This window comes from Rhea pennata, chromosome 4 (genome assembly GCF_028389875.1).
Source record: "Rhea pennata isolate bPtePen1 chromosome 4, bPtePen1.pri, whole genome shotgun sequence".
Lineage (NCBI taxonomy): Eukaryota > Metazoa > Chordata > Aves > Rheiformes > Rheidae > Rhea > Rhea pennata.
In genome coordinates this window covers 2,953,891-2,980,992 of record NC_084666.1, presented here as the reverse complement: position 1 = coordinate 2,980,992, position 27,102 = coordinate 2,953,891, and the positions used below count along the sequence as shown (strand labels likewise).

At 37.5% G+C, this 27,102-nt stretch overlaps 1 protein-coding gene across 2 annotated transcripts in view; it reads right to left on the bottom strand.

Annotated features, from left to right (window-relative positions):
* Window positions 1-6,770: 6,770 nt before the first annotated feature.
* DNAAF9 (dynein axonemal assembly factor 9) overlaps window positions 6,771-27,102 on the bottom strand; it is a 77,345-nt gene continuing 57,013 nt past the window's right edge. The window contains exons 28-37 of one of the 2 annotated variants that reach the window (XM_062575017.1): window positions 26,505-26,630; window positions 24,425-24,462; window positions 18,605-18,740; window positions 18,196-18,282; window positions 16,962-17,068; window positions 16,189-16,263; window positions 15,836-16,038; window positions 14,049-14,114; window positions 13,276-13,369; window positions 6,771-10,990 (exon numbers count right to left, since the gene is read on the bottom strand). In XM_062575017.1, the coding sequence (XP_062431001.1) occupies window positions 10,878-10,990; window positions 13,276-13,369; window positions 14,049-14,114; window positions 15,836-16,038; window positions 16,189-16,263; window positions 16,962-17,068; window positions 18,196-18,282; window positions 18,605-18,740; window positions 24,425-24,462; window positions 26,505-26,630 (1,045 nt within the window). In that variant the 3' untranslated portion in view covers window positions 6,771-10,877. Of the gene's footprint in view, window positions 11,005-13,275; window positions 13,370-14,048; window positions 14,115-15,835; window positions 16,039-16,188; window positions 16,264-16,961; window positions 17,069-18,195; window positions 18,283-18,604; window positions 18,741-24,424; window positions 24,463-26,504; window positions 26,631-27,102 lie in introns of both variants that reach the window. The other variant, XM_062575018.1, reaches the window with a different exon arrangement.

Sequence of the window (27,102 nt, the reverse complement as noted above, 5' to 3'; positions counted from 1 at the left end):
TGCATCACTGCCATGGGCCAGGCTGGCAGCCTGGAGATGGGGGAGGACTCAAAGAGACTTTCCTTGAAGTAGGGCAACTACTGGCTCTTCCATCTGCCTTCCTACTGAGGACCAGCACAAGTCCAGGAACAGCAACCGATTTCTTCCTTTTCTTCTTAAAATACAAAGCAGAAGTCTTCCATTCCCTCCAAACTGGTTCTGGGAGTACAGCACTGACCAGGACATCAGGACAGGCCTAGAGATCCAGATCACACCCCTTGCTGCCAGACTCACTAGCAAACTCCTGTGATTTAGTCACTCTGTAACTACACTGACCTACAGCATGCCTGAGCCTGCTGGATGAACCAGCGCCTGGATAAACCTGTCTCCGCTGCCTAGAGAAGAGTAGGGAGGCTACACGCCTAACTTGAGTGAGACGTCCAACTCGGGTGGATCGGGGTCTCCCAAGCCATACCTCTGCGCGAGGATGGCACAAGGGAGCCCTGGCTTAACAACATCTCCTAACGGCATCTTTAAGCACTAATGCACAGGAAGACCCATCTCATGCGGACGCATTTCATCCTGCTGGTACATTCTGAATTGACTGTGCTGAATATGAGCAAATCAGTCTCTGACAGTGCAAGGCATAATACAGAATAAGAGGCACGATAATTTGTAATTATCTGTTCATGTTCTTTGTGCCAACAAAGGCAGAAGCGACGTGTCTGATGGTACAGGATGAACTTCAGCCCTTATCTCTAGAGGTTCCATGGGGAAATAAAACAAAATTCTCTATTGTTGCACAGGAAACACATCTTTCAATAGTCTTAGGCATCAAACCTGCCTCTGGGACCTCCTCTGTCTGCCGGTGACATCCCTCCTGACCTTGAGCAAAACGCTTCCTCTCGGTTTCCCTGTGACATGGCGAAAGCATGCAGACAACCCCATAGCTTCAGGAGGGCACCTATCCCCAAACTAGCGCTAAGGCAGGGGGAGAGTACGAAGGCTCCGTTTCGATATAGGTGGCAGGCACGCCAGCGTAGGGACTGCTTCTCCTCCAACGCCTCGTGCAGTCCCCAGCACCGGGGACTCCCTTGGAGAGGAATGGACAAATCCACCAGCAACAAGAGCAGCAGCACGCTGAGCACCGGAAGCGTCAAGAGCAGCATTGCTTTCGTGCTGACTTCAGGCAGGAGGCTTTTGGCCATGTGTTTTGTTTTCGCTGTCCCCACTGTGATGAAGGGACACGGGCTCAGGCAGGTAGGTGACAGCGCTGTAGGTCGCAGGGAGTGCTGTGAACCAAGAGGAGACACCATCCCTGTGTTTGCCTACAGAAGGGACACAGACAACAAGGAGCCCACCCTAATCTAATGCATAGTCCAAGTAGCCACACAAGCCTCCTCACGTGCTCTGAAACTCTCCCCAAAAGATACCTTACCCTCTATGGCCCATCTCCACCATACGTTCCCTATAGCCTCCCCTCCTTGCCTGCTCCAAGAAGGAGGGGAGGCAGACCAGCTCCTGAATTACTCTTTCTCCATGCCTTCACAGAGCAAGCAGAGGGAGAAGAAAAAACTGCCGACAGAACCAGCTCTTAAGTGGACAAGATAAAGAGTTAAAGCAGGCAAAGCAAAAGCTTCAGAAGAAAAACGGTTATGTAATAAATCAGATATTAGAAGGCAGGAAGGTGTGCTATATAGAGGAATCAAAGTACGGAACAGGATGTATATAAAGCAAATATTGAACTAACTTTGATAACACAGAAAAATAGAAGATTTTTGGTGGGGTTAACTGAAGGCTCAATTTTAACTATTATAAATTTCCTGTTTTACTCGTGTCGGGCGGTTTTACAGTGATCTATACAATACATTGTGTGCCTAATGATTTCCTAGCCATGAATGGGTCACTCAGATTTTACTTTCCATGCTTTTTTTTTTCTTTTTTTCCCTCTGTCCTGGAGAAATAAAGCTATTGAAACCCTCCAGGCCTTGCCCATTGGGTGTTTTCTTTCCTACCAAGACATCAAACTAGCATGAAGGTTTATTTTAAGCAAATTCAATAGGATGTATCATACAAGCACCTTGTTAAAAGCGTACAATGGGAGCCGAACCCATGGTTATTCAATTAACAAGTGTTCCATTTTCATGCAATTCCTGTTGTGAATTCATTACTCTAATGAGGCTAGCAATTTGTGAAGCTAACAAGGCATCATTTGTCTACAGACACGTAGGCTAAGAAATTCCAAGTCAACATACATCGGAAGGCAGACTTGTTTGTGAAAAGCTAAGCAGAACTGGAAACCTCTACAGGTACTACCAGACTTGCCTTAAATGAAAGACAAACTAAACAAGAGTAAGGAACATGATTAAAAGCTCTGTCTCAAGAGACATGTTCAGATTTATCAAGAACCACCTAGCTATTCTCTCCAAGGAAATGAAACCTGTATTGCAGGCTTACACTTACCTATTATCTTTCAAAGCTTTTCAAGCTTAATGTTAGTTGAAGTTTTTATTCTTCACCTACTCCTATTGGTATGGGAGCACCATGCTCCTGCTGGCTGCTAGAGGCCTTCATCCCAACTTCTGCTCTGTATTCATCTGTGGCCACGGAGTGCCTATTCTTTCATCAGGCCAAAGAAAGACTCGTATTTAGAGGCTCAGCGTGAGACAGGATCCACTCTGATCAGTCATGCTTGTACGTTTCTGAGTATTTCTTTCTTGAGCATTGGTGGCCGGAAAAGCACAGGCTACGTCTAGGTTCTCCCTTACCGGACTCGAAATATCCTACTATTCACGCCCCAGAGTCCACCTGTGTTTTTCAAAGGTGCTTCCTTGAATTCAGGTTTTCTTCCTCAGTTCTTTATAAATACGTGAGCTCACACCCCTCAGTCAACATCCTCATTAATTGGTTTTTAGTGCTTCCTCCTTTCTGCTACCTCAAGGTCTTCCACTTCATTCTCCATTTCTTGACTCCCCAGTGTACAACATTCTTCTCTAAATTCACCAGGGATGTAAAACAACATATAAACTAAGATCATTCATAGAAGTATTTACTACACTCATTTCTTGTGAACTCCACTAAGTAACCTTCTCCAAGCCCAATTAGTCTCCTTCCAACTGTCATCCAATCTTTCAACAACCCCCACAGCCTCCAATTTAATGGCTTCCCATCTTGTAAACTTACCAAATGTATTGCCAAGAACTGCCATATTTTCTTTGTTAAGTGAAGGATTCTCTTACTGAAGGAGGAGGTCAGGGTGATGGGGTGCAGTCTGTCTGAACAATAAGGGGAATAAAGAAGTCAACCTGCAGAGGTCTTTTCAAACCCATCTTTTATGGTTTCTAGGCTAATCCATGCTCTTTCAGATACTCATGTATGAGCTTCTTCTGTCCCTGACTGTTGGCAGTAAGAAGTGTTATCTTGTACCTGGTGGGGAGCGGGAACACAACACAAATCAAAACAGAACAGTTTGAGATTTTTAAGGCAGAGGAGATCTTGCAAGTCTCAGCTTGATCTTGCCTAATCTCCCACAATAGGGATTTCACTTGTACACTCCCAGTATCATCACTGAAATGTGGATACCAGAGACACTACATAAAACAACATGTTTCAGTTTGACACATCTGGAGGTAGCTGAATGAAGCCCAGGAGTCTGGGGCTCCACCACTGGCATCCATGCTATGGGGTAGGCAACCTCAGCTCCACCTAAGCTCCATCAGCCCACAGATCCCACCAGATGAGGTGGCCCATCTGAAAGTGAAAAGGAAGGGACAGAGGTTAAAGCAGACACACACACAGCTGTGCCCAGAGGTCCTCCTTTTTCAGGAAGGCACCACAAAGACTCAGCACTGCCAGTTTCCCCAAGATACAGGCCAAGAGTTTTTAAAATTGGGAGTATTTAGAACAATACAGCCTTGTATACTGTCTTTCTCAAGGCTATTACTCCACTTTATTTTTGCTAAGGCACAAACATAAGGATACGTCATCCGTTCCTATGACACAGGAACGGTAGAAAAGATTATTCCCAAGTTAAATTATCACGAAATTCCCCAAAACATTGCTTTCTTAGAAGATTTGTTGATATAACAATGTATTTGCAGACGTCTTAAAACACTCTGGGTCACAGGGACTACATTGGTGAACGTTCAAAAATTTGATGCCAACATGAGCAGACTCAAACTTGAATCTGCATGGAGAAAGCTTTGCTGGCCCATAGAAAGACTCGGCACAGAAATTCTAGCCACCCATTCTGTTCACTGCAGAAACCTAGTAGCTATACAGCACAGACCCCAAGACCACCTCCTAAATGGGTAAAATAGAAAATGAGGTGGTGGAATGGCGTTTCCTGCACTATTTCTGGAAGTTTTAGGCTAAGTACTCCTGAGGAAGAGGTAGAGAAAAGGAGAGGTTTCCTGATTTTTACCATGGAAAAATAACTAAACAGGACAGAGTACTCTGAGGATTACAATATAGGGCAGAGTAGCAGGTAGAAAGGCACACCTGAGTCAACCGCCTCAATCATGGGAAGCACAGAAAGGGGAATCAGGAGCTAGCAGATTATATGTAAAGTAGCAATACAGTGTTAGCTTTAAACGCCTTCCTATAGCAAACCTTATGGCACATATATACAAGTACACACACACACCCCGTATCTATCTATATATATATTCATATACACACTAAAAGTGTATTGTGAAGTCAGAATGTGACATAAAACCCCTCCCCCCCCCAAAAAAAAAATCCCAACTTGTTCTGTATTTTTAAGTTATGTTACTTCAAGTGCTCCAGAAAAGACTGTCATAACACATCCTTCCTAAGCCCAAGGCTGATATCTGCAACATATACTTGGACAGAAGCACAGTGAGAGGAACAGATTTGAGCTCTCAGCTTTGTTAAGCATCCTTAGCAGCACACAGCTAATTCTAGGGCCTAATCGCAGCCTCCTTTTGTGTCCACTTGTTATTCATGACTTCTGTTGAGGAGAGCATCTTGAATTCAGCCCAAGATAACCACTTAACGTCATGCAGCGTTTATGGAGGGGAGAACAGTTAATCCAGAGGTCTCAGCCACCAGAGGTTCCCGTTAGTCTGAGGACCAAAAAACATTCACAAACCAAACATGAAAGTGGTCTTTTCTAGAAATTCCCAATTAACATCGCTGGTCAGAGTTTTCCTCTTTACATTCCAGCTAAAGAACTCTTAAGAATAGAGCTGTACAGATTACTCGCCCCAGGCAGACTCTGAAGAACTGTACGTACTAAAACATCATGCACTAATTTCTCTAGCCTTTCTCTAAAAGGCATTTCTTTTGCAAAGAAAATCTCTTAAAATCTTAGCAAAATGATTTTTACATTTTAATGATCAAATGCAAACTGATCTCAAATTAAACACTGAGAATTCAAACTGAATGGAGGAACAAGCAGCAGAAAATACAGGCAGCACAAAGGCAGCAACCAAAGCGCTATTTAAAACCCACACTTGATGGATACCTCAGGTTTAAAAAAAATAATAAATGAAGCAGCTTTTATTTCTTTGACCTTCACAGTGACTTAGCTGCGTTTGCAGAACATTTTTAAGAATAACTGCTTGGCAAGATATAAATAAAGCCAAAAACTGAGACTGTAGATTTCCCTACGCAAGCACCTGGTGGGGCGATGGTGAAAAACCTTCCCAGTTACTTGGCTTGTACCAAGGTCTAGCCCAAAGGCTGGAGTTCAGAAGATACTCCCACGTTATTAATAACAGGGCCTGACTGCTCCCAAAGTCAACAGGAGAGCCATTTCTGGGTTCCACAGTCTAAGATTAAAATGATAACGAGCTGCCTCTCTCAGAAAAAAAAAATACAGTGATATGAAAACTGTTCCGTTCCGTTCCGTTGATGGAGCCTACCACGAAGTCAAAGGGAACCGCGCACACTCAACAGTTTAGAAGAAATGGATGCAGCCCAGGTGCATGTACAAATGAAAGTGTTTGTGCCTTCAAACACCAGCCGCTTGGCAAGTGAGAATTCCTGGATTTCAGTCAAATGTATATACAACAGAAGCTGCTATTTCTTGTGTGGGTATACCTGGAGTATACAGAACAGTCTGAATTTAAACACGTTTTTACAAAACAGTTCATAAAGTGAACCAACCGCAAAGCTATACTATAAAAATTGCAAGAGTGTTTGACAACCTGAGACTTAATTCATTTATAGACTCAGCTTCATCAGCTGACTCATGCAGAGCCTCCCACGCAGAGACCAAAGCAAAAAAAGGAGGGCAAGGTGGGACTTTAGATCAACAGAAGCTGATCTTGAATCTGTATCCCCATTTATATCATTAAAAGGAAAAGGATTTAACCTACAGTTAAACTTAACTTATAGTTGCATATATGCAACTATCAACTCTTTCTCTACAATAAATCCATATAAACTTTCTATGATGAATATTAGTAAGCAAATAAATCGTGAGTGGGGAAAGGCAGGGAGGAGGGGAAAAAAAAAAAAAAATCAACCTCATGGTTAAATACAGTTTCTGAAAGATGCAGATGGCAGGTGTGAAACTAAGATACCTCACACTCTATAACCAGGTTTATATTTTACCCAATTAGAAGCCCATGCAAGACAGTCAAAAAAATAGCTTAAAAAAGAATCAAATTTATCTCCCTGTTTTAGTGTGAATACAGTTGCCTTTCTTCTGTTTTTCTCTTTGCTTTGCTACTTCAGAAAACTAGCCAGTTTTAAAACAAAACTTCTAAATGCTTAGAAATTCAAGCTTAGGAAATAATCAACTAATTAAAGAGATCAAAGAATGACAGAAGATGGATACTGTTTATTGGTTCTTTCCATCACATCTGAGTTACAAGTGTAAAAGTCGCACAAACTACAGGTATAAACATGTAAAACAATACAAAAATAAATGGAAAGGTAATTTTATATTCACTGAATCAAGTTGTGTAAATAAATACAATAGGCAAAAAGCTTCAATCACACAATTCAGTTTAACTGAAGTTACAGTAGTGTTTGTAAATATAAGATTTTAACTTAAGTTGCAAATATTAAAGCATTGAGAACTAGTATAAAAGTGAATTTTGGCACATTGTAAAGTGAGAAGTGTTATATTAACATCTGACAATTGTGTAAAAATGAAGCAATTTCTCACTAGCTTTCTGAGGTACATTTTAAACAATCTAAAATTAGATTAACGCTGCAGTTCTAACAACTCACAGTTTACTATACTAGTTACAATTTTTCCCTTTTAAGAATACCAGCAAAGTATGCTAGAACTTAAATCTGTGCAAATTCAGAAAAGTCTCAATTAAAAAAAAAAAAAACTCAACTTACTAGGGAACTTTTACTTGCAGCTTAAATCCTCCCTGCAATCAGTTTTGCTAAATGCAAAGTGTAAAACTGGACAAATACCAAATTGCACAGCTTAATATAAAATACTCCTAGATCGCAGCATGGTTCAAGTTGCAAGCATTCCTCTCCTAGATTTATCACATTTTTCTCCCTATAACTTCAGTAACTTCTGATCACACTCATTCTCTCCGTGAGGGGGAAAAAACACCACAAGTTGCTAACATGAAGGTCAGCAAAGCATGTAAACCCTTTGAGGACTCTCAGCACTTCTCCACAATATCAGAAATGCCTGGACGTAAATTTACTATTACCAATTTTCAAAATACAGTAAAAGATATAGGAACAGTGTAATGGCACTTTTAACATATCCAAACATTTGCATTTTAGAAGTGGTAGTTTTTGTTGTTTTTTTATTTTTCAGTTTTACAGTAGCTAAAAAACTAGATCATTAGAAGTAACTTAATCCTCACCTCAACTTCAAAAGAACTGAGAAAAACAGATTACCCTATAGACGGGTTTTGATATGGTATAAACATCTCTGACCAGAGTACAAAAGTTACACTCTTCTTAAAAAAAAAAAAAAAAAAAAAAAAAGTGCTGCCGACTGCAAGAAGCAACTCCAAAATAATCAGCAACTGCTATTAAATTAGCAGCAGCATCATATATTTATACATTTTAGTCCTCAAAGAGTTTTTTTTAAACATTATAACCATTTGTGCTAATATTCTTCACTAGGTTAATTTTAAGTCCTTTCACCAAAACCGTTTTTCCTTTAAAAAAAGAGGGTGCAAGCAAGACAACCCATGACGTCCATTTATTTTATGCTTAGCGCACCGATGGCGTCATTTGCAAGGCACTACTATGTTTAAAGGATACCATTGTCACAGTTTCGCTATTTCGGTAATTTTTTTTTTTTGTTTTAAAGTCACAGTTTTTAAAAAAAAATTGAGGTAATCAAATTATTTCAATATCAAAATATATTAATTGAAACAGTACCAGTATGGTGAAAGGTCTTCATATTACACAGTTATTATCATATAGCATGCAGTACAGTATATAAGTATACTAGGCCTTTGTTCTGAGCTCTTCTGATTCATTTTTTAAAAAAACTTCTCAATTTGCACAGGAGCACACCAGTTTTACATATGTATTTCCTTTTTAATCACAAGGTATCTCAGTTGTAATTACATCTTACTATGCTAATTCATCTCACCCAGATGAATTAGCCTCCTGGACAATTATTTAAAGAGCTGCACAAATTGGAGTTCTTAAAAAAAGAGTTCAGCAGAGCAAGATAAGCTACAGTATCTTCACCTATCATTTATCAATTGCACTTAAACCTACGCTGTTATTGACTTGCAAGTTGAGGCAAAGCACCCAAGTGCCGTTTGTCTCAGCCACTGGTGTTTCTTCTGACATTACATAGTTCATACCACTACTCTAGAAATATGGCTTTGCAAATTAGATAACTTGTACTGGAAAGGAGCACACTGGGTTTACACTAAGTTTATTGGCAAATAACTATAACTTTTTAAAAATTCCCTAATGCCCCTTTTATTGCAGTGTTACCTCCAAAATTCTGTACTCTATTAATCCTGGTTTGACATATAGTTTCATGCAGCCAACTGTACTTAGTTTACAAACACCTGCTAGTCCCCCAGGATCCACTGCTAGCTACATTTACTCTAACAGGCACTACAGTATATTAAGACTAAAGTATAGCCATGCATAGATAACTCACGAGCCTTATCATGACGCTCTATACCTGTAATATGGGTTACCCCCAAAAGCCTAAAAACATGAACTAATTGCTGGCTTTTACTGTACTTTAACAGGATACAAGTAGTTTCATAAAGTCTCGCGGTGTGCAAAAAAATTCTTAAATTCAGACAATTTAAGTCTAGTAGGAAAGCTATTAACGAAACCTTATCACATTTATATCCCAATCTGCAGCACCTGGAATTGCAAGTCTATACTGTATAACCACCACAGTACAGGCGCCAAGTCAGCTAGTAGCAACTCATACTAAAGTCTACCTAAATGGTGTTTCAGTTTTTCATAGGTTTACCGAAATTTCAGCCATTTAAGATTCCAAAGGTAAAAAATGTATTTCCTACAGCATAATATTGTACATAGACTTAAGTTTGACAGGAGGAGTAAAATCTTATTCTCCTTCCGTAAAGAGACTGTATGGATTTTAGTTATGTGCAAGTATTTCAGCAAACAAATTATTTCTTCAGTAATTTCTTACTGTGTAACATACCTCTAGCCAAAAAGAAACATTACAGCTGCGTTTAGGGATCAAGTTGTTCCTAAGGCAAAGGAATCTGAAAATCAAAAATCCCCCCTTGACTGTTTTCACTTCTCTAAATTCTGAACACATAGCATGCTACAATAATCTGATAATTACTGAAATTTATTTGAATTATGTTTAAGTAGCTGCTAAGGTACCTTATAATGCTTCAGCCAATGATCTATACAGAGACACTTAAAATTGTACTAAATTAAGTTAAAGGATATATTGCCATAATTCCAACCGCAGTATCATTTAATAGCTGTAAAGTTTTTGGTGCAAGTAGTTGAAACCTAGTGTAGCAGCTTCCTAGAATGTTAGTGTGCAAATTCTTCTGAAAGCTTCACAAACAAGGTATTTCATATTTGAAACATTTATTTTGATATTTTTCACCTTTGGAAATAAGTCATTTTCACAAAGACGACTTCAGCTGAAGAATCCTGGTTTTTCGTGCTCTCTCCCTTCTCTTGCTTTACTTAGTTTTTACTACTGAAGTAAGAATCTTTCCAGATAATCTTTAAGCAACATCAAGTCACAGATTACACCAATTTGTGCAACAAATTTTACGGAACCGTGAAGAAAGTCAGATATCTCCTGTTATCTTGTTTCACCCTGAATTGTATAAATATCTTTTCAGAAAGAAAGAAAAAATGAAAATTTCCGCTGCAGATTCAAACAGTGCAGAGGTTTTTCAGACATGCTGTCCCCTTGGACAAAGGCAGCGGTGCTATGTGTTCCCCCATTTCTCGCTTTAGGAACACCCTAACAGCAGCAGGATTAGGTACTCTCCTTGGAGTTTTTAAAATGTTCCCCCATTTCTCGCTTTAGGAACACCCCCCAATCCCGCCTGCTGCAGTACCCCACTGCCCACAAATGCTTCAGTTTCAAGGGACATCTAGAGAGTAACCTGGTTTGATTATCTGCACGACAGACCAATTCCATGATTCCGTTCTGATCTACTAGAAAACACAGTTTTGCTTCTTTTCTTTTTCTTCTTCTGGATACATTTTCACTACTAGCTAGGGATTCCAGGCGATGCTTTTTACGATCTGGAATGAAGGTGAAGTGGAAGCAAACCTCACAGTACAAACAGCTAAGCAGTTACCAGATTAAAATGCCAACCTTACAGGAGTGATCTCTTTGTTTTAAAACAGAGTGCTGAAAACTGATATTTCACTTCTAATTTTTTAGTTAACCAGCAAGGACAACAGCATTTTTTGGTTACTGACAATAGATGGTTCAGAAATCCACAGAACGCACATGCTTATGTCTTCTGCTCGAAGAGATCATGATATTCTTGTTCTTCTAGTTCTCTGTTGTACTTCTCTATTTCTCTGTTGGCCTCTTCCAAGTAATCATTCATGAATTGGTCCATTACTGATTTTGAAAAACTGAGGAAAAACACATTTGTCCAAATAGTGTTTATTAGAAAAGAAAGAACAGGTTTGAAGGATTAGTCATTTCAGGGCCACTTACTGAGAGCAGAAATACGATACATCACCTTCTGGGAGACCTACTCTTTATTAATAGGGATAAAAGAGTTGCACAATAGGCATCTCCCAGGCAAGAGGAAAAAGGTAACATAACCACAGCAGTTTTGCAGATGTTTACTGCTATTTTGTAGTGTGAGTCTAGAAATTCTGCCCTAAATTCAAATCAGCCAGAAGTTGGTAACCAGTTCCTACACATACAGTTTTTACTTTCAAAAGTAAGACAGTAGTAGGGTCACAGTATCAGTTAGTATTACGTTTCATGAGAAGTGAACTTTTCAGCCTAAAGCTCAGGTTCATGGATGCTGGAAGGCTGCAATATGCAATTAGTTAGATCCCTAATAGTGTCAGTAGTTGGAAGAAGTGTTCTCTGACTAATCTCTTGTTCCTCCTATGGAAAAAAATCCCCTACTGTTAGAGAAACCCTGAGCCTTGTGCCTGTATGGAATTAGGCTTCATTCCACAGAGCTAGGCAAAATTCAAGGTAAGTGGCAGTAAGGATTGTCCTGAGGATGAGGTTACTTCAGTTCAGTGCTTCTTGATTCTTAGTACAAGTCCACTTACAGGGTCTCATACAGGTTGGGAAAGACAAAACTTTAAAAATGGTAGAAGCAGAGTAGGAGAGCTCAGGGTGTCCCTGCCTGTTGCTGGCTCAGGCTGCCTTTGGAATTTGTTCTAAAATCGAGACTGCGCTCACATTGCAATATCGCCATTCTTTAAAGATAACTTTCAACTCCTCTTTAAGGAACGGCACGATTTCATTTCAGACAGTAGACACCTACAAGGAATGCACTTCTGAGTGTGTCACCAGTACTAAAAATCTAAGTGGCTGTTAACAGAGAAATTGTGGCGCATTATTTAGAAATTAGCTCAGTGTCAATATTTTTGGTCTTCTGTAAGAGTAACAGACATATTTAAATAGATTTTCTGAAGGACAAAAGTCACCTAAGGTTTAATCAACTCACACCAAAAGCTAATACTAGAGTGGTGGCCTACTGAATAGGGAAGCTGGAGTCCACTCTGTTATCATGTTTTCTACCACCATACCACAACCAAGAACTTACTCAATGGACAGAAATCTGTTTAAAATTTTAAGTTGTCTTATAAGACATGCAAAATACCTGTTTGTTCTTATTCCAAAACAGAAACACAGAATCCACCTGAATTTGTGAAGTTCATCAAACTTATGGAGTGAAAAGTAAACTGAGAATATAAAGCCAATATTGAAATTTAAGTAATAAAGACAAAAATGATAGAAAGCTAGGAAATAAGAAAAAAGAAAAGGAATATACTGGAACATCAGTATTGCTCTAGTGTTTCTTGCCAAAGACAGAAATATGATCAGGTTTAAATTAAAAAAAAAAAAAAAAAAAAAAAAAAAAGGCAGTTCAGGAAAGAAAGCTAGAGGGCCCTACTTTTGGCCACAGTTTACATTCTGTAATTCATACCAGAGAAGACCTTGTAGAGCAGCCAAGTAAGGACAGCCCATTTAGGAAGGTCTATTTGTCAGTTTGATAAGTAAATCATATTGGTAGCTAAGATGAAGTAGTTTTAAAATAAGGTTTCACTTGCTTAAATGAATTCAAATAGTTATTAAAAAAAAAAATAAAATGCAACCCCACACCTAATCCTACACTCTATTTTGTATTACTACTTTGCATACAGTAAGGTTTTCATTTTTCAGGCTATGTTCCAAACTACCGTAAAGATATGCAACAAAAGGTAAGATATTGTAGTAAAACACAAAACAACCCTGACTGTTTTCATTTCAGTTTGTGCACGCACACATATGCGCACAAAACTATATTCATTTGGCAGTTTTATCAGTCAAGACCAGGAATTAAAAACATTACAGGACTGTTTTATTTGAAAAGTATTTCTTTCACAAGCTGTTGCTCAAATTATTCTCTGCATTACCTCATGTACAGCAGTTTGGGATTTTGGGGGGTTCTATTCTGCTTCTTAGATCACACATCTGAAAAAGTGTTTTAATACAGTTTTAAATGGCAAGTGGCCATGAACAGATTTAAGCAAAACCACTTTTCACTTCATATTACTACCTGCCAGTCAGTTGGCCCTTAAACATAAGATCTGCTTTGATAGTCTACATTTCAGATTTATACAGCCTGTAGTCTAAAATATTCACCAAACAAAATGTACTTTAAAGGATACATGGATGATAATCCATTTTGTCACCAAAAAAATTCACAAATTGAGTCCCATTGTAAAAATAACCAGCTGGAAGTGGATCCAAGTGGCGTTTCACCTAAATTAAGAAGCAATATACTGTATATTAAATATTTAAAACTAAAAACTGCTAGAGACAGTCCTAACAAGCTTAAATAAGGATAAGAAAAATTCCATTTGCTGAACTTTAGCAGACAGGGAAGAAGGCATGGCTCCTGGCTAAAATGAAGCACTTTGCAAAGACAGTATGACAAATGAGATCCATTTAGACTCAGGGAGTTAGATACAGCAACACTAATCACAGCCATGCCAAACCTTTAGGAACTCAACTCCAGAGATAGCACTTATAACCCTAAATTAATTGATGGGCACAGGCATTTAGGGTTGTAATTTGCACGTGACAGGGTGATGTGCAGAGTGCAAGGCAGGGAGGAGATGGAGAAGAGCAGATGCCTGCACAAGCGAGAAGTATGTACATGTCCAGTACCCTACATTTCCACAGTATCCCACACTTCCACCTGCTTTCCAGGGCTGACTTGCGGCCCCGAGATAAATGCTGATACAAGACCAGCATTTACATCTCAGATCCCTCCTGGACAGCCTTGGTTGTGTTTCTGAGTATATAAAAGCTAGTAAGTGCTATAATAGTTTAGTGCTCAGCTCACTTGTTATGGCAGATATGAAGGCGCTCCATCATACAAATGAGCATTAAGGAAATCAGCCAAAAGGAAGTCTTGCTATTAATTACTTCTACTTACATGAATGTTTTTTATCTCCTGAAGGGTTAGCATTCCTCTGGTTTTCAGGGCTTTCCTCTGAGGTTTCTGTAAAAGGAATTAGAGCCCAATTATACATTTACTGCATGACAGTTGTATTAAAAACAAACAGAACAAAAATAAGTCACACAAAAAGCTAAAACAAGTTATTTCTTTAAAACATGGAAAAGGTAGTGAAATTTAGAATCACATGCTCAAGCCCAACACGGAAGTATGCATTTCAAAGCATCCATTTTTAAAATTAATTTCTAGACATAATTATTCAGTTATGTGAAAATATTCACAATTATATTCTGAAAATAAAATAATCACATAAGTCACTGTTAGAGAAGACAAATTATAGAAGTATTTTAAATAATTTAAGTACAGCTTTACAGAAAAAAGTTTGTTATATGAACAAAGAAACAATCTTGGTTTTAGTCTGAAAAATTTTAAAATTCATTTTTTTAATGAACTCCCAAAACTTTGTGAAACCCTAAATTAACCATCACCAGTGAGACTGAAGAAAGAATAACCAGTCTCTGAAGATGATTTTGTTCAATCTTAGTTAAATGTAGTTCAGACAGTCCTGAACTAGTCAAACAGAAAACACTTCACACTTGAGATGCATTTACTTTTGAGTTGCAAGTTTTCATAAAATTAAAATTCTACAGAATGCTTTCTTTAGTGTCAAAATCAATTGTCTCCATATATTACCAGGTATAGAATGAATGAGATCTTACCATGGAAGTACACTGTCCTGAAGTAATATAATCTGCTAGAAATAGAGCAGAGAACCTGAAACTCTTTAGAACAGCCCTAAATGGTCTGCAGGAAACTTGTTTTCTGCCCAACACAACTTTCTAGAGATAATACGCAAATCTGAAGCTGTAAAGATGTAACCATGAGTATTTTTAAGTAACTAAGGTTCCAAAATGTACATCACGAGAGTGCAGAGTTAGAACCACATGTTCAGGTTCCAGACTAAGTGCTAAGAACATGTAATTGGCATGGTTCAGCGGTTTTTCCATCCAGGTGTATTTCTGAATTCAGACTGCCAAGATTCACTTTTTCAAGACATTAATCTGCAGCCTGACAAAACTGCTGGTATTATTTTGTTGTGTAGTAGTAAACCATCTTGTCCTGCACTCCTGAACAGACTGTTTCTGCAGAGAGTTGGCCTAGCAGGACACTACAATTGCAAAAAGTGCCTGCTAGACCATTCACTCTCAGTCTAACAAAATGCCTATTCCCTGCCTCCTGCTCCAAATTTTGTGGCACAAGCCTATTAGCTACGCAGGAATACAAAGTCTTACATAGCTGCATACTCAATAATTTTGGCAAGAAAAAATGAAGGGAAAAAAAAAAAAAACAAACTCCTATACCCTCCATTTCACCAGATTACTTTCAAGGAGATTTAATTAGTGAATCCAAACAAGTTTAACTTTGCAGTGTTATGGTACTTTAAGAAAAATTATTCTACACTACATGTTAGCTTTTGGCAATCATGTCTCAGTCAAGTATTTTGGACATACTCCATTTGCTCAAGTGTTCAAGACAAGCAGATCAATCCATGAATATGCTGTAGTAAATATTAAAATAATACACAAATTACAATACACATTTGCAAACTATCAGCACTCTACTTGAAATACATTTATCCTGAAATGTTAATGCCTTGGTAGAAGAGAAAGTAGTTAAAACAACTGCTGAGACACTCAGATTTCTTTTCTAGTTGTTAAGAAATGCCAGATAGATCACACTTAACAAAAGTAAATATGCTCACAAACCTGTTTTGCAGTTTCTCTCAGCCAGTCTTTTATATCCTCTTCCTTAAGAGAGCAGCCAACGAACACAAGGAAGTACTCCTGTTGACTGCTGCAATCTCTGTTATCATTTCTTGAATCAGGAGGAGTTGGCCCCTCCTGAACAGGCACAAGGCTTAGCAAATTAGACGATGTATTGTGACAGACTTCAATCACTTTATCAGAATCTAACCAAGAGATCACAGAAGAAAAGAGTTCTAGTAATTTTTAATCTAATTCAGCATAACACACTTATGTAGACAGAATACAGTATGAAAACTGTTTTCAAATACAAACACAGACATACAGGCACAAGACACTAAGTATTTTGTCTTTACCTGAAAACTTAACTTTGCCCATGATGTGATATATGTTTCCAGAAAAAGGACTTGGTTTGAGCAATGACTTAATTGCTGTTTGAAATAGAAGACAGACAGGTTATCTCATTTATTTTTCTTTTTTGTGTAGCTTCTGTTCACACCTATGCTACAAGTAGGTTCTACTTCACATCCTAGCATCCTTCACATCAGGGGAAAATGTTGGCAGTGTCCCCTCTAGCCCACACTACATAACATTTCTATATGTTCTCATATCTTCTCTATAGGGAAAGTGGGAATTATAACGTGTTTGGCACAATGAACGCTTACAGTGTGAGCGGAAAGTAAAATGGCGCTCCTTAAGACACTGCTTTGCTAAGGAATGAAGCAAGGAAAGGCATGATTAAATATCTGCTATAGTAACCTAACACAGAAGTGAGCCTATTTTCTAGTAACTACAAATACTTATTCTGCATGAAAAGTAGGAGCTGACACTCACTTATAAATGGCTTTCAAACACTACTAAATAAATAAACTAAAAAATAAAAAGCAGAAATAGATAGCTGTCTAAACCCCCAAAACAAAACAGATTTTCATTTGAGTGAAATCATGGTTCAGTTTTCCAGAGCAGACATGAAAGATCATATTTATAAGGAAGAGAAGTTGAATTTCCAATTAAAAGTTTACTTCAGTAGCAATTAAAGAGCTGTACTATCTCAGTGTCTTCCTTCCCTCTTTATTCCTCAGTATTTTCAACTCTGATTTAAGTCAAGTCTGTCAAAGTTCATTTGTACCTTTACATTTGGTCACAAATCGTGTTTTTTCTAGAGGACGATTAAACCACACACAGATCTGAACCATTGGTGGAAAGACAGACCCAGCTCCAAATTTTCCTTCATACCTTAAGACAAAAAAAAAAAAAAGAAAAAGAAAAACACACACACGCCTTCAACAAGTAGAAAATACAGTTTTGTTTTTCATCTAACAGACTTATTTTACAACAGATAAGCTTTCTCATAGAAAGAAAAACGCTAAGTTTATTCTCTAAGAAGAAATCTGTAAAAGCGTGATACTAACTATATGAGGTTGTTCAAAGAGCTCTGAACTCACCTGAACGTTCTTCTTGCTGCTGTTCCCCGCCCGCAACTTACATCCATCATCAGCTTGGGTAAGAGTTGTCAAAAAGTTTTAAATAATCTTTCCCTGCTTTACCTCTCTACCTTTTAACCTCTTCTTCTGACATTCTATACTTCACATCAATTCACTTTAGGAGCCTTCTTCACATCCAGTTTAGAGGCAAGTATTAATTATGATAAAAAAAGATATACATACACACAGGACTGGCAAGCTATGGTGAATAAATTGTGCTTTCATCAGTATGAGTGCAACTAGAAAACAGTCAGCTAGGACTTAGAATGGCTGACAGGCTTATATTCTCCACCAAATCAGTGCAGCACAGATATCTGCAACAAGATGTGTAAAGCACCCCGATCCCTGGAAAACATCACTGATGTTAGATGGAAAGTTTGGTACAGTGTATTATTTTGCCCTTAGCCTCTGCCAAGGCTGTCAGTAAGGTTGCTGGGTTTTTATGAATAATTGTTCTGTTAATAGCTAGACTGACATAGCGAGTTCGTTCCAGCAAGACTGAAGAGCTGTCAGAATGAAATTACACTAGTCAATATTGACCTCACCCAACCCTTCCCAGCTCATTCCCAGAGGGTTCTTCTCAGTTCTTCCAAAAAGCAACAGTAATCTCACCATTTATTTAAATGGTGGCCAGAAAGGATCCTTTCCCCCATAAAAGGGCAACAACAGTGTATCTACTAAGAATCATCACCCGTTTTGAAAATTATTTACAAAGCTTGTTTGTTCCGAACGAGTAGCCTTGAAAAAATAAGATTATATATACACACATATATACATATACATACATAGAGAGAGAGAGAGAGAGAGAGAGAGAGAGAGAGATTGTGAGACTTTTTAGTCTTCAAGTTAATTAGAATATTTCCCAGTCTAGATACTTGCCAGCCAGGATACATTAAATATCGAGCTCTCATCATCTGAGGATTTGAAAAACTGCTTTCTGAGAGAATTAGTTCAATATCCTCATTCCTATAAAGAGATAAAGATGAAGATTTTTAATTTATAGGCTCAATAAAACGGTTTTTAAATAAAACAGTCACAGTAAAATTGAGCATTTTTCCCTTAGAACAACAGCAACAGTAACATAAGCCTACTCTGCAAGCAAAAACATACATTTCCTAATCCCTTTCACAGAAACGTAAAGGAACATATACATGACAAGCAGTTAAGAAAAAAGCAGTCAACTCCTTAGCTTGAAATACCAGAGACAGACAAGAGAATACATACAACTTCTAAATGCATGTGTCCCATCTGCTGAAAGTAACAAATACTCGAAAATTACTAATATTACCTAGTTACAACTCCGTTTTCTGCCAAGATGAATGAAACAGCAGGATTTGCGGCTCGGATAAGGCTTTGTAGTTGCACAAGCAGTGGATGCTTCTGCTCAGTAGCGTGACTTGTGAAAATGACATTACTCACTAGTCCTGTGTAAAAACATCAGAGAATAGTTCAGAGAAGCCAGTGACTAATGAACGATTAAGTGACAAAATCACCATTTTTCTCATATTTTCTCTCCATCTACACTGCATTAAAGTTCCTAAGAACAAGCAAGGAACTTTGTCCCTCTTTGCTGTCCAACAAAAACTCAGAAGTCCATCTAACTCTATACCTAACTGTGTGGAATTATTACACAAAATTATTACTAGCTATCTATTTTGCAACAGCATCTAGAGGGCAGCCAGCTCAGAAGCTCATTGCATCACAAGCCATAAACCCATAGGAATGAGAGCTCCTGAAGAGGACAACCCCTTTTCGGCCACTGGGAAGACCAAAGGGGAATTAGGCAGGATATTGCAATTTGGGAGTTCTTATGACTTAATGAAAACAATCTTACACCCCCTAACCCCAGCACAAGCCTATGAATACAGCACAAATCACTGAAGATTTTACTGGTGAGGGAGGTCTGCTTTGTTAAAACACAGCTACATCAGGTCAAGACCTTTCTTTTGTTCTTTTTTAATTAGACGGAATTACCGTAACAGAAGCAATTTTGATCAATTAATGCAAAAATCAATGCAGGAAGAACAAGTTTAATAATAATAATAAAAAACCAGACATTTTAAACTACCTGGCAAATTCAGTGTGCAGAAATATAGCTTTAACAGCTAAAAAAAACCACTTTGGACTTTGACAGCTGTCGCTTCCAAAGCAACAAAAGTTTTTGTTTGTTTTTTTAAAGACAGACTCTGGAATTCTTTTCAGAGAGCAAGTCTAAATTCACAAGAAACTGAAAAAATACAACAAATGGAAACAACGAGGTAACTAATTTATCCTGGGTCCCTTCAGCTGCGTCACCAGAAAAGTGATCCCCTTTTCAGACCTCAAAAATCTCCTCCAGTCTACTACCAATTTGACTGAAGAAACAGTTACTCTTTTCAAAAACTTTCTAATATTCGAAGATGGCTGTACAGTCTTCATGTTATACCCTCTGTCTTTCCAGATGTAAGAGAAATTTCACATTAAGTGAGAACAGCTGCCGCTACTGCGGAAGCCTCTGAAGGAAATAACACACCAACAACCATCAAAAGCCTTGTGAGGCTGGAAGGGATCTCGTTAAGGAAAAACACTGGAGGATATATTGGACTTATCTTCTAATTAACTTCAGTGCTATAGGATTTTTACTTTCCAATTATATCAAGAAGGAATTACACCAGAATGAATCTCAGCCCCGTTCCTCGGCCAATAAACTGCAGAGCTGACTGTTTGGTACTCCCTAGGATGCCCAGAATGTTATTTCTCTGGTCAGAAGGTGCAGCGTGTTCACACTCATCACTAGTCAAAGCAGAGTATGTTATGAAACTCACACCATGATCTGCTGAGGTTCTTCCTGATCTTCACAGAAGTACACTTATCCTTGCACATGCTTCTTCATACAGAAATCTAACATTTCTGGGTTACCTACATTATAGCACGTGCTCCCATTCACTGCTATTTGCATCACTGTCCCTCTCAAGCTAGAATATTAATTATAACCTTTGCAAACTTCCATCTTTATTTTTTTAATCCCTCATAGAAGTTCCTACTCCAAAATTCAGAAACATGTAAGTCTTCTGTAACATAGCTACTCCTGAAAGAGACTGGGGGAAGACAGTAACAAGTATGCAGAAATTGAGTCATATGAATGCTTGGAATTATAATGTAGATCATGCAATTAAAATGAAAACTATGAATAAGCTAATAAACCACCACCACATTGTGGGTGTGCTGCATAGTGTTTAATTTTTAATATCCCCAAACAATACTGATTTAAAAGCCAAGTTTAATTAAAAAATAAAGTTATACTTTCTGTGAAGTCAACAGGGAATGATAAAAAGGCGTGTAATATAAATGCCACAAAGCATACACAGTCAGAATCACCATATATTAAAGAGAATAGATAGTTATCAAGGACTAAGCTGGCAAAGACTGAAGTTAGGAAGACAAAAAAAAAAAAGAAAGAGAGAGAGGGGGGGAGAGAGAGAGAGAGAGAGGGATTCAAAGGTTAAAATATCCATCAAAATAGAAGCCAACGCATTTAATCTCACTCCTCACCCACACTTTTCTCTATCACTCCCTTCTTTTGCACTTCTCTAAGTGGAATATCTTTTAAGCACTAGCTGTCTTGCTTGCTTGTAAACTCCCACACAATCTTTGTAGTAACAGAAGACTTCTGGGTTCAAAGCCTGTGGAACCTACCAGCTTCAGCTCCGCACACACGTACACTTAAGCCTTACTGGTGCTAGTATCCCACAAGAATCAGCCCTAGGTTTAGAAGGTGACAGACCATATTGAACTGACAGACATGTGGTGGTAATATAGAGAAAAAATAGTTGTCTAAGAAATAGAAGGTACCTATGTAGCCTTAGTAACTAATAATTTTGACCTCTTCTATTTGAACTGACACCAATTTCTCTTTATACTGCATTTCTAAGATAACCGGTTTTGATTAATTCTTTATTTGCACATCCATCTAAAGGAGAATCTTTGCAGCCTGGGGAATAGTATGTTAGATAGAAGCAGTAATGGAACAGAAATAAATCTAAAAAATATACATTTAGCAATAGTAAGGATCTCCTTTGTTCCCAAATGTAGGATAAGCACACTAAACAACAGTCATGCCTCGATGTGTATGACTTTATATACAACAAAAGAGAAGCCGATGTGCACCTAGAATAGCAAGATGTCAACCTATGGCTCCTGCACAAGGAAAAAAAAAAAAAAAAAGGCAACAAAAACATACACCGAGGCATATTTGAAAAAGGGTGAGAGAAAAGGAAATTACAGCACACAGATGGTAGCAAGACTTGGAAAAAGTTTAAACAAATACGCAAGAGACAAAACAAAACTGAAGTTACAGTCATAAATCATTGATGCATGCAAGGCTTTATTAGTTTTCTTTGATCCTGAGCCATTTCCACTAGTCTTGTGGCTTTCCAAGCAGAAACTGTCAATCATGTAAAATGATGATATACTAAAAACACACCTAGGTACTGATTAAAGTAATCTTCACATAATGGAGCAAAACTGGAAACCAGCAACAGAAGACTAATCCTACTTGCACTCTTAGGTTTGAAACACAACTGATGTGGACAAGTGGTCATTCCAAAACTCTAATTGATCCCTATTTGCCTGTAACTGCATTTGTCTTGTTACTTGCACAGTAAGTTTTTTTTTTTTTTTGTATTTGTGCAATGCAAACATGAATGTCACTAAATACTGTTACTTTTGATCTAAAAACCAATTCAATTATGAAGAAGTAGATTCTCCAGGTTGCGCATAAAACAATCTCTCCCTCCTTCTTGATCTTCCAACCTCAGCAGTGACACACACATACATGACTCTTGGCCCTAAATCTACCCAATAGTGTTTGGATTCCTACATGCTATAAAACTCTCTATATATTTTTAAAAGGAAAAAAAAAATTATACTATTAGCCGATTTATATTTGTTCTCTACTGTACAAGAAATACAAGTCTGCATTTGCCTGGAAAGACTAAAAGTTTACTCCATCTCAATTCAAGTTACAGTTTTCCTCCTAAAAATCTATTAGGCAAAAATGGCCCCCAATCATATTATGCAATTTGCTTTAAAAGAAGAGACCCCTAGGACATCTAATGTCATATTTCGTATCTGAAGTCTTACTAGATGACAGAACCTTGCAACATGCAGAAATAATTTGCTGCCAGAGGAACATTTTTCTGACTTCCAGTATTTTTCCTTGTTTTAGGAAAAGTTCCTTCTTGAATGATGACAAATTCTGACCAAATTAGGTTCATTTTCGAATGCACACTTTCTTTTTTTTTTTTAAATAAAATTTCTTTTTTTTATTCCGCTATGAAAGAAAAAGGCTTAAACTCTTAAAATAGCAATAATTGTTGAGAAGTTAATTATATCTTTAACATTCTCCCTGTCTTTTCAAAGAAGAAAACCCATGGCTATAAACATGCTAGCTATCTTTTGGTCAGTTCCTCAGTTTGTAGCATCAACATTCCTTTCCCAAATGAGAATCTAATATTGATTTATTTAATCATGTATACATACTTCTCATCTTATTCACTATTTCATTCTTCCAGTTTTTCACCTTTTGTGCACAATCAAAAGGTGGCATAATTCTGACATCATTACAAAGTGCTACAGAGTCTAAAGAGCCACAAGAAGAGAGTACAGCTACAGCTTACCTAGACAGCTATACCTGACAAAATACAAGCAAATACAAAAAGCAGAATCCTGCAGCTCATTTGAGCAGACGAAAGCGTAAGATTAGTATCACTCTGCAATACCAGGTCAGAAAGTAACTTAAAAAAAAAAAAAACAGCCATCACTGGTCTGTGACCTGTATTAACACAGACCGACATTCCGACTTCAAGCTGAGCTTACAGTCTGCCTAAAATAAAGATTATTTCACCAGAGAGAGTTGTTCATACACACACAAGATTTACTATTCTCAATACAGTGAATCACCATTTCTTAAATGTGACTGTAAAGTGCTGTTGCTAAATTTACTTTTCCTCTTGAAACTTGAATTTGATGATAGGTGAGAAATGATGGTACCCTGCTTATGCTAACAATTTCTCCATGTTCCCAGTCTTATCAGGAGATCAATGCAGTAAACATCTTGAAACAAAGTCAGGATATAAGACTGTATATACAGCTAAAAATGAGATCTTCTCCAGTTGAGTTCTTTTTTCATCTTTCATCACCTCTCAGCTCAGAACTGAAGTGTATTGAAGCAAAAACTACCCTGTAGCTGTATTTAAGTAGAGTAGTTATTCCTTCAAAAACTCCTTCAGTAACATTATCTATCTGGGTTAGAATACAAGATGAGTGTTATTCCCTTGAAACGTGCTTCTCAGGAGACAGCCTAGCATATGTACTTCATTTAATTACTTTAAAGAATGTGACAGACTAAAAACTGCTACATATTTGTCTGGTCTACAGCACTGCTGTTTAACGTGCAACTACTCAGAAAGAATGAGAAATAGATCTAACCATTACCAAACAAAACAAAACACCTAAAAAAAAAAAAAAAAAAAAGTGACTTTAAGTAATGTCTTGAATTTCTTCCAAAAAAAGAAGAAAAAGAAATCAGCCTGGCTAAACAGTTCCATTATAGGGAGAGAATCTACTATGTCTTGCAGCTCAGAATCTGCTCTAATGCCAGATGAGACTCCCAAGGATTCCCCATATTGCACTAAGAGGGGAATGTGGGGAACAAACTAACTAGTTCATTTTTTTCCTTCCTAAAATAGACCAAACATCAACCAAAGGACAGCTCCTCTTCGCTTCCCTGGAAGGACACAATTGACAACCAGTCAGTGTGGCTCCTAGATTACAAAAAGAGCCTAAGTTACCAGCAGTTTAAAGTAAGGTTAACTCATAGCCTTGGAAGAAAAAATTCCCTTGTGAGGAGATGCATGCATGTATCGTACTCTAGATTGTTAAAATCCTCTCCAGGTACCTATGGCATTCAGCAGTACAGGTAGGGAGAGATTGTCTGTTCTGGGTAGATGGTTCTCACCTCTAAGAATTCATCATGATTTTGACTTTAAGCATGCACAGTGTATGTATTTGACAGTATAGCTCAGCTATTTGTTCTACATAGTTAATAGTCAAAAAAGACTATACATACCTTGTGAACACTGGTCCAAGAACTTGGGAAAAAGAAGTCTAAAAATATACAAAGTTTATATATTAAGAATAGATAGTATTTATATATATGTCCCTTTTATACAAAGTGTTTCTGTTCATTTGAACATTGACAGTGAGAGTCCCACTAGCCAACTGACTTGCACGAATTATGAGGAAAGAAACAGAAAACAAACATCCCCACAGGTAATGCATCTCAAGAGCTCTCCCCCAAAGTTAGCCCTCTAGATGATTTTATTTTTTTCAAATGTATTTGAGAGATAATACCCATCACTCAATCAATTCCATATTCTATTAAGTTAGAAAAGCCTCAATAGTTCTTTAAGTCTTGTTGAAATAATCGGAATTTTCAGCTTGCCTTACCTAAAGAATTGAGCCTTCAGAACAAAGTAGGAACTCATCATGGAAAGACTGTATGTACTTAATGCTTTCTGCCCCCTTTTAGGTATCATACGAACTTCTGATATAGTGTCACACATTTGACAATTATTTTCATGAGTTTTATCACGCACAGAAAAGCTTCAGAGAGAAAGATAGCATCGTATCTCTTTCCTTTCAGTCACCTCTCCCTTCCTCTGGCTTGTTAGTCAATACTGCAAACAACTCCACTCTAGATCATGAATGAGCTGGACATACATCTACTGGATCAAACTTTCAGTGACAGGAAAGTACTCTGCATTTCTTCATTGCAAAAGTTTCAAATCAAACATTAGATCACCTCTTCTGGAGGCTCACAGTGAAATCACCAAAGCTTCCCAACTGAAAGACTTGCCACTGGCAGTATATGGCTATTTCATAAGTTCTTATCAGAAGAAACTTCAAAGCGAGACACAAATAGTCTACATTGTAGGCTAAGCCTCTTCCTTCAATTGCTACTCCAGGAGACAAACAATGTTAGTCAAAGGATTGTAGACTATTGCTGCTATAAATATTACTCAGTAGCAGGACAAGCAACACGTTAAGTGAGTTTAAAAAAAGCTGAGGGAAGCAACTTCTTCTTGCCACATTTTCGGAAAAAAAGGTTAAAATAGGACTCTATCAGCCAATTAACCAGTATTTTAAGTAGCCTGTATTATTTATTTACAGACTTTGTTATGGAGTTCAGAATAATCAGTAAGGTAATTTCTATTTATTGACTAGTGCAAAGCACAAGAAGTTTATTATGGTGTGTTTTAAATACAGTTAGGGATTTTTAGGAATGCACATTTACGAAACGATTGGGTAGTTCAGTTTTGAGTTTTCAAAGTTATGTGAAAAAAATAGCAATTCTAAGAACTGCAAAAATTGCAACTACTTTATCTTACTTCTATCAAATTAGCTGCAAAACATAATTACAACACTTGACTATTGCAGTTCTACAAATAGATCTACGAAAACAAACCAGCACTGTTTGAAAGATTGCTGAAGTTTGGAACACGCATACTATGAAACAGCAACCATATCATACTATTTAAAAATGCCAGCAATGTGGCTTTGCTACTGATCCCTCCCCACCCTGCCTCTGCAGCAACCCAGGATATCAGATTTTAAACTTGCAATATTTGCTTCTGTGTTTTGTTGTTCTTTTCTACAAAATCTGAGAATGCTTCCTCTAAGTTCCATATCTAAAATATGGAAATTTTTCATTCAATATTCAAAGTAGCGATATAATCAATAATCCAAACTGAGATGCAAATCTCATTCTTTAGCCACATTTGCAATAAGACTCGCTAGAAAAGTAAGAATAAAAAACTAACACATGACAGGACAGTTGACTGTCAAGATTTTACACGGTCTTTATGTAGAATATACATATTTATTTTAGCAGTGTGCTAATGCCAATGTTTTTTTGTTCTTTCACAACCTAAACTTTTAGAGCAAAATTATATATCTAATGAAAATCAAGTTTCATCACTGTAAATCAAACCATATTAATTTTGCCCAATGGGGATCACCTAGCAGTTTTGAGATTTAAGATAGATCAATGGCATTTAACTGTCACATAGCTCAAGTTGTCACAGAAGTAATCTTATAATTTGCACACAATCTATTTTCAGACTACTAAAATGTATTTTTAAATGTACCTATGTTCCATATAGCAACTCAATGGCTCCACGCAAGTATTAATTGCTCCAATGAGGAAAGAAGATTTCACTTCTGGGTCAGGATGAGTTTGCAGAGCCTGTACAACATCAATAATATCAGTATATCTGTAAAAGAACAAAGTGAAAATTTGCTTTCAGAAAAACAAAGCGAAACATTTCAACATCTAATAAAATGCTTGCAATAAGGTTAGATTTCTAGAAAAGCCCCAAAACAGCTACAGGGTAGTTCAAAACTCTGCAAATCCAGGCAATTAAGCAGTCTGCATCTACCATGAGAAATAAAGTATTCACAGAGAAAAGTAGTATAAGCTTAGTAGTGAACAACCTTAAGTCTGGCTTCCTGGAAGTCCCAAAAACCCATAAAAGTACAAGCATATTACACCTTCTGCAAAACACAAGGGTACTAAGTTTCATTCAACTAAAAGAGAAATTAGTAAGTAAAATTTCTCAATTTTACCAGCATTCAAATTTAAGTGAGCTATTATAATTAATACACCAATTTTCTATCGGTTCTCCAGATACCTCTGTATTATAGTTCTGTTTGACAAAGTCAAAACAAACCTGAGTTTTCATTCCA